The following is an 8,776-nucleotide window of genomic DNA, read 5'->3' as shown; positions in this document are numbered from 1 at the left end:
ACATTACTGTCTACACTGAAAAAAAATCGGTGTAGAATCACTTTTCACTTAGCTAGTTACAAAGAAACACTTAACGATTATAATTATTCGTTCATGATGATCCATTAAAGTAGAAAGTCATGTCGTGTTCTCAAGTAGTTATTAGATGTACATTTAAACAAGTTTCTCCTCCTTAAAATCACAGCTCAGCCTTTCTCTGCTCCTCGACCGTGTCTCCGCCTTCTCTGCTAACTCCTAACATTCCAGCGTGTTTTTAACCTCCTCCCATTTTCCTCTCCGATTCGGGGCTGTCCCAACAATAAGAGCACACCTCTCGTAGCACAGCATTACGGACAGTCCGTGGAGGAAGACTACGCGGACTACGCTGAAGGCTTTGGACAAAGACGCGTGAGATCTGAGCGAGCTGTTGCCCCGCAGCGGGCAGATCTGATCAATCGGGGCAAGATGTGGGTTTGGTACTTTCTGCTCGGTTCGGGAATGCGCACGGTCTCGGTCGGTGAGTCGCTACGCCTTCATCCATTGTTCTGACGCTCCTTCTGTAGCGCCATTAGTGCAGCAGTTGTTATAGTGTTTCAGGAGTGCTCAGTCATCGCAGCGGTTGCATTTTCCTTCAGAAGTGCTAGCAGCATAACTTTTGTTACATTAAGTAACGGGTTCGTGAAGCACACCGGCATTAACGTGCACGCGCCCCCGTCCTGGGGACTTTTTTTCTTCCTTTAAACGATTAGTTATTTGAACCAAATGGAGTTTGTGCTTTACTGGGTGGACGCAGGAGTCGACATGCCTGTGCAGCTAACGCAATTATACATAAATAGCTCTAGCATTTCCCTATTTTCTTTTTTCAAAATATTACTAATGAGATCTAAGCCCATAATGGAGTGTGTATCTGCTGAAGGTCACCTGAACAACAACCATTTAACCGTCAGATAAACAATGCTATACGGATCTTTTCTATTGAAATGATTTTTGCATCAGAGAGTTATCATTATAAGAGCATTTATAACAATAGAGGAACAATATTTTTGGATTGTGACAGTTTTGTGGTTAAATATGTTACATTCCCAGTAATAGGGCCTTTTAATAAATGTGAACATGCCTAAATTTATCAAGCAACATCAATTAAAATTATTTGATTGCAGTGTAAGGCTTTTAGTAGTCTGGCAGATCCAGATAAATATTTTCGACAACATAGCATGTAATTGATTAATTTCTGATTAAAGCTGTTTTGCGTTCATGACAGTTGGACAGCGCTACCATGCAAGTGACCTATAGCACAAGTTCATGCTCTTTATAGGCAAAACTCAACTTTTGCATCTATGATTTCTCAATGTATGGCACCTTTACACAGAGTTTATGTGCATTTCATACACCGTATCCAGTTCAATTCATTGATCGATTAGCAGGAAGTGGCAGAGGTTTTTAACACACTGAGGAGATCAATGCCTAACAACTCGATTGTCACCTCTTTGACTCACCCTCTGGTGTGAGGTAAGCAGCCGCTTAGGGCCCCAAGGAATCAGGGGCACCATGTGATTTGGAAAAACAGATTTGGCAAATGCTCCAGTGTATATTTGTTTGTATAGACACAATGTAAATAAGATTTTCATTGTAAAGTGTAGAGCTTCTTTGAGTATAACTTTGTGAGATCGTAATTATAAGGGTTAGGGTTAGGCAATAATAGTAAAATTGGTATATTATATTATACTGTATTGGTATATTATATATTATTCATTCCCAATAGTAATGAGTGTCTCACCTCAGAGAGAAAAGTAAACACATACTTTTATAGGCCTTGTGTTTTGTGTCATGATTTTCATGATTATAGATGATCGGATAATGTAAAGGGGTAAATAAACTTGAAGCTATGAGCAAATGAAGGTTATAAAAGTAAATGAATGCATACTGTAGTTGGTGTTTTGGGCCCCCAAGTCTGCCCCTGGCACGGGGCCTGTGGAAAATGAGTTGGAATAGCTAGATAATTGAATTTGTGCACATAACAGACATGACCGTCATCAGCTACAGTGCTTGCTGCTTCAATCTTTTATGCAGCACAAGTAGATCTAAATATAATACCATAATCAACTATTTTCACAATTAGTTAAGCTGTAATAGTTAAAATGTAGTAAAATGTTTAAAAACAGTTCCACATGTAATATCATGCAAAAAGTTAGCCAATCATAGTAGTAGGCATTTACATTGAAGTGTTAAAGGAGACACACCCTTTAAAGTCCAGTCAAATCACCTTTATTTTTATAGTGCTTTAGACAATATACATATTGTGTCAAAGCAGCTTCACAGAGACAAACAGGAAAACATCAGATTCAGATTCTGCTGTAAAGCAACTTTAAGACAATAATGTCATTGTTTATGTCAAGTCAATTAATTCGTTCCGTTCAGAACTACTTGAACCAGTTCGAAAAAATGGACTGAACCCTCTGAAACAGTTCCCGACTCGAGCAGAACAGATTGTACTAGGGATCAAGTTACTAGGGCTGGGCGATATGGACATAAAATAATGTTTCAATATTTTTTAGCTGAATTGCAATATACAGTATATATATTAAATTAACTATTTAATCGAATCGTTCTGAAATTAATCGCGATGCGACTAACATTAAAGTTTTTTAATATACTTTTATAGTGCAGCTCGGAAGTCAAAAATAGAACTAGTGATAACAAGGCGCTCTGATTGTTTTTGTTGTAGAATACGATAGGGGATATATTCACACGTTATAAAACTGAAAAAGGTGTATAAAATTGATTTTAAGATAAAAAATTAGACGACAAAGAATTAACTTGACGGAGCTCAAACTCAAACCACACGGCTGCAACAAACAGGAAGTGAGATTTAACATTTATTAGACTTTAAAAAATAACTTCTAATTTAAGTGAACTTAAAACAATCTTCACATAAACCCATTATAATAAATGTTTACCTGTGCCCTTCAGCAGAAATATGCAGAATTGAAATTGAAGTTATCAAACACTAAATTAAAATAGATGAATCCTTAAAGCTATAAAAGTTATTTTTTCCTCTTATTTTTTTCTTTGTCCTTTGATTAATAGACATCACAGCAGCTGGCTATTAGGTTATTTTGGCTGTTATTTCTTTAAGAGCTGCCGCTGCTGAACGTGACGCTGATCTGACACGCATCATATTTTCTCTCAACTCTTTTTACCTTTTCTGACCCACTTCAGGTCTCTACTAATGAGTTGACGAGTTGAATCGGGTGTGTTAGATGAGTGAGACAGTGCTGGGCTCCAGGACAGTTTTGAAAACCATTTCAGAGACATGTTCTTAAATGTGACTCATATAAAATGTTACATGCATGCACAGTTTTAAGAGAGCTTTAATCGCCTTTTTTGGTAACTTCATGACTTAACTGACCACGATATTGCATGCACGTAGTTTATTTCATGCTTTGATATGAAAGGATACAGGCTACAGCACGCCGGCGCCTTTGTGCGTGCAATTGAAGAGCACAGGCTGCAAGCACATTACCGTTTCCGCACTCGTTTGACTCACGCCTGGTGCTGAGGTGAAGTGGAGCACGTGTCTGACACGTCTCCAGTTCTCAGTCATTCTGCGACTGAATAAATGCACTTCTTGTCAAGAGAGAGTTGTGACAGCGGTGGCCAACCCTAGCCTTGCCCCTGCGTTAATTGCGTTAAATATTTTTAACGTGTTAAACTGAAAAAATTAATCGCCTGCGTTAACGCGCTAATTTTGACACTGTCATGTACTATAATTACATCTGTGTCTTTAAGACGGGGGAGTATGAGGCATGATGGGAAGTTTTGTTCATGTTGTTGGTGAATTTATGGCAGAGAAGTAAAGACGCTGTTGGTAAAATGTTAACCAGCGTGTGACTGATTTAATTCAGTAGAATGTGCTTCCTCTGATAAGGATCAGATAACTTAAGAAACACATACATAACATTGGCGATGAGGATGCGGTGGAGGGTGTGAGCACTGATTGCACGCGATGGAAAAGTCAGGTATTCCTACGTTTGAGTGCTACAAAGATCCCGCGACCCTTGGGCCAAGATGGACATGGTGGCTGACATCGTTTGAACTTTACGCAGACGGAAAAGGACTTATAATTGAAGAAGATGTTGCCGCGTCAGTCCGTCAACGACGCAGAGCGCTTCTTTTGCATCACGCTGGACTTGATGTCCAAGATATATTCTCCACGCTGCCGGAAATGGGGAATGCTGACGATTATAATGCGGCCGTTGCAGCCTTGAATGCATACTTCGTGCCACGAGTGAATGCTGCATATGCACAGCAGTCATTTTATAAACTTTCCCAAAACTTCGGTGAGACGGTTCAACAGTTTGCAACGTGACTTAGACAGGCAACCAGAGACTTTCGCAGGCGCAGGCACATAAATAATCAAATTCGGGATGCCATCGTAGGCAAATGCTCATCAACATATGTGCACCGTAAACTTTTGGAGGAAGGACCTAATCTCACACTTGATCGCGCGTTGGAGGTTGCTGCTCTCTGTGAACGGATAGAGGAACAGATAGATGTCTGCATCATCATCAGTGAGTGACACATCAAAGCCTGACACAGAGTCTGTGAACCGAGTATGGAGAAAAGGAGGAAAGCAGACAAAAGGAACATTTAAAGGAAAACAACAAGCAGAAAACAGTAAGATGAATAAACAGTGTTACAGATGTGGAAATACAGACCATTTTGGAAGAGATTTAAAATGTCCTGCCCGAGGCCAGATGTGTCACAAATGTAAAGGACGTGACCATTTCTCAAAAATGTGCTAAACTAAAAATGTTAAGCAAATGGTTAACCAAGTCGAAGGACAGACTGAATATGCATTTGTCATCCAAGATGACTGCAGGGGTACAGATAGATTTAATGTTTTTTGGGAAATGTTCATTTGAGGATGCTGGTAGACTCCAGCAATGTCATCGATGAGAAAACTTTGGAGAAACTGAAATCAGAGAGAATTAAATGACATTCGTACATCCCGGATACAGAGAAGAAATTGTTCTCTTACTCATCTGATCAGCCTTTGCCAGTAAAGGGAGCTTTCAAGTGTGATGTAAGAATAGGCAGTCGGATGGTACAGGCCGAGTTCATTGTCATAAAAGGGACTGGTGAACCTCTGTTAGGCAGAGACACAGCCACGAAACTTGGAGTACTCAAAATTGGCACAGACATTGCAGCAGTAACGGACCTCAAGCAATCACTTCAGTCCCAGAAGTGTTTCAGGGAGTTGGTAAGTTGAAAACTAAGCAAATCTGTCTGTACATAGATCAAACAGTCCAGCCAGTAGCCCAGCCTTTAAGAAGAATACCATTCAATCTAAGAGGTCCTGTGGAGGAAAAGATAAAAGAACTCCTAGAAATTGACATTTTCGAAGAAGTAAATGGACCTACCCCATGGGTTAATCCAGTTGTAATCGTGCCAAAAGCCAATTCTGAAATCAGACTTTGTCTTGACATGCGTCAAGCCAATCGAGCAATCATCAGAGAAAGATGAACGGATTGATGATCTTCAGCAAATTGGATCTTAAATGGGGTTATCATCAGTTAGAGCTAACACCAGAATCTCGACAGATCACAACATTTGTGGTTCACAATGGAGTATTACCGATACAAGCGTCTCATTTTTGGAGTATCATCTGCAAGTGAACAATATCAACATGAGATAGCTTCTGCACTCGCTGGAATAGAGGGAGTTGAAAATATCTCAGATGATGTAATTGTGCATGCACAGCCCTCTACGGACACCTTGGCAATTGAATCGCCATTGGCTAGTAAATTTTTTTGTTTACTCGCCAGACTGGTAAAAAAAAATTAAATAAATATATATTAGTACAGTTTCAGATATTTATAAAGCTGTGCCATTTTACAAACATATATATATATATGTATATGTGTGTGTGTTTGTAAAATGGCACAGTTATATAAATATCTGAAAGTACACTCTTAACATCAGTCAGTCAAGCATTATAATATGATAATCAATATGATTTAACCCTTTCGCACGTGAGTTTAAAATATTCTAGCTGAGCCCCGAGTGTGAGGTTTTTTTTTAGGCGACTGTTATTTTAGAATGTATTGCCTGTTTCCATGGCGGCGCGTCATGCTTGTCATGTGACACAACGCAGCCACAATAGATCTGTGTGACACATGCATCGCTTTTATTTAGTTTTTCCGGTTTTATTCAAAATATTCACAAACATTCTCACTATATTATGAAATATCTGATATTCCGATTCTGAAATATGTGCAAGTAAATCTATTTGGTAACGTTAGTTTAAACACTTTTATATCGACCGTGTTAGTTGATCTATACCGGGTGATGAGCGCCACCATGTTAGTTCGCGCTGCATTCGAGCTGTGGGATTTACAATGCGCAAATTCATCCTCTCCTCCCGAAACACTTTAATTTGGTCTCCGGTAAACTGGGAGAAGAGCAGAGTAAACTTTATAGTTACCTACACAATCTGTATATGATATCAATAAAAACATGTCGTCAGATTATATTTTTAAGGATGATTATTGCCGTTTCCATAGACATCAACGTGTATTTTACAAACTGTAAATTATGGTTTTGCTAGTACTTATGTGTATTTAAATGCATTTGTCATCCAAGATGACTGCAGGGGTACAGATAGATTTAATGTTTTTTGGGAAATGTTCATTTGAGGATGCTGGTAGACTCCAGCAATGTCATCGATGAGAAAACTTTGGAGAAACTGAAATCAGAGAGAATTAAATGACATTCGTACATCCCGGATACAGAGAAGAAATTGTTCTCTTACTCATCTGATCAGCCTTTGCCAGTAAAGGGAGCTTTCAAGTGTGATGTAAGAATAGGCAGTCGGATGGTACAGGCCGAGTTCATTGTCATAAAAGGGACTGGTGAACCTCTGTTAGGCAGAGACACAGCCACGAAACTTGGAGTACTCAAAATTGGCACAGACTTTGCAGCAGTAACGGACCTCAAGCAATCACTTCAATCACAATACCCTGAAGTGTTTCAGGGAGTTGGTAAGTTGAAAACTAAGCAAATCTGTCTGTACATAGATCAAACAGTCCAGCCAGTAGCCCAGCCTTTAAGAAGAATACCATTCAATCTAAGAGGTCCTGTGGAGGAAAAGATAAAAGAACTCCTAGAAATTGACATTTTCGAAGAAGTAAATGGACCTACCCCATGGGTTAATCCAGTTGTAATCGTGCCAAAAGCCAATTCTGAAATCAGACTTTGTCTTGACATGCGTCAAGCCAATCGAGCAATCATCAGAGAAAGATGAACGGATTGATGATCTTCAGCAAATTGGATCTTAAATGGGGTTATCATCAGTTAGAGCTAACACCAGAATCTCGACAGATCACAACATTTGTGGTTCACAATGGAGTATTACCGATACAAGCGTCTCATTTTTGGAGTATCATCTGCAAGTGAACAATATCAACATGAGATAGCTTCTGCACTCGCTGGAATAGAGGGAGTTGAAAATATCTCAGATGATGTAATTGTGCATGCACAGCCCTCTACGGACACCTTGGCAATTGAATCGCCATTGGCTAGTAAATTTTTTTGTTTACTCGCCAGACTGGTAAAAAAAAATTAAATAAATATATATTAGTACAGTTTCAGATATTTATAAAGCTGTGCCATTTTACAAACATATATATATATATGTATATGTGTGTGTGTTTGTAAAATGGCACAGTTATATAAATATCTGAAAGTACACTCTTAACATCAGTCAGTCAAGCATTATAATATGATAATCAATATGATTTAACCCTTTCGCACGTGAGTTTAAAATATTCTAGCTGAGCCCCGAGTGTGAGGTTTTTTTTTAGGCGACTGTTATTTTAGAATGTATTGCCTGTTTCCATGGCGGCGCGTCATGCTTGTCATGTGACACAACGCAGCCACAATAGATCTGTGTGACACATGCATCGCTTTTATTTAGTTTTTCCGGTTTTATTCAAAATATTCACAAACATTCTCACTATATTATGAAATATCTGATATTCCGATTCTGAAATATGTGCAAGTAAATCTATTTGGTAACGTTAGTTTAAACACTTTTATATCGACCGTGTTAGTTGATCTATACCGGGTGATGAGCGCCACCATGTTAGTTCGCGCTGCATTCGAGCTGTGGGATTTACAATGCGCAAATTCATCCTCTCCTCCCGAAACACTTTAATTTGGTCTCCGGTAAACTGGGAGAAGAGCAGAGTAAACTTTATAGTTACCTACACAATCTGTATATGATATCAATAAAAACATGTCGTCAGATTATATTTTTAAGGATGATTATTGCCGTTTCCATAGACATCAACGTGTATTTTACAAACTGTAAATTATGGTTTTGCTAGTACTTATGTGTATTTAAATGTCTGAAACCTAAAATAAGCATTATATGGTTGAAAACACTGAATACTTGTGATAATATGACTAGCGCTCTGCGTGTCCGATCTGGCTCGCGCTAGCCAGAGCGCGAAAGCAGATTTAAATTCAGCAGTTGATGACGTGATGCACTGAATGTTCTAATCACACGGTGTTATCGTACGCTTCAAGGACCAGCCAAGACTGATCACACTGGTGTGATCGTACGCGTTAAAAAGTTAATGATAGAACTTTAGTCATTGGAATTAAAACTTGATAACCATTTATGAATGCATATTTGTCATTTTAATTGAACTTCGGACTGGTGGTGGTACTTTTTTGGTCATTCAGTGTTTCTGTAAAATAAAATAAAAATGGGGGGGGGGGGGGGGGTAAA

The 8,776-nt window shown here is 38.9% G+C and overlaps 1 protein-coding gene across 1 annotated transcript in view; it reads left to right on the top strand.

Annotated features, from left to right (window-relative positions):
• The first annotated feature begins 316 nt into the window (after positions 1 to 316).
• Positions 317 to 8,776, top strand: part of LOC107570178 (low-density lipoprotein receptor class A domain-containing protein 3-like) — a 91,775-nt gene continuing 83,315 nt past the window's right edge. Inside the window, exon 1 of the mRNA XM_016256384.1 lies at positions 317 to 496. Within this exon, the coding sequence (XP_016111870.1) occupies positions 445 to 496 (52 nt within the window). The 5' untranslated portion in view covers positions 317 to 444. The remainder of the gene's footprint in view (positions 497 to 8,776) is intronic.

Source organism: Sinocyclocheilus grahami, unplaced genomic scaffold (assembly GCF_001515645.1).
Source record: "Sinocyclocheilus grahami isolate Dianchi unplaced genomic scaffold, SAMN03320097.WGS_v1.1 scaffold1424.1, whole genome shotgun sequence".
Taxonomy (NCBI): domain Eukaryota; kingdom Metazoa; phylum Chordata; class Actinopteri; order Cypriniformes; family Cyprinidae; genus Sinocyclocheilus; species Sinocyclocheilus grahami.
The sequence above is the reverse complement of the archived record's forward strand: the minus strand, read 5'-3'. Positions and strand labels throughout refer to the sequence as shown.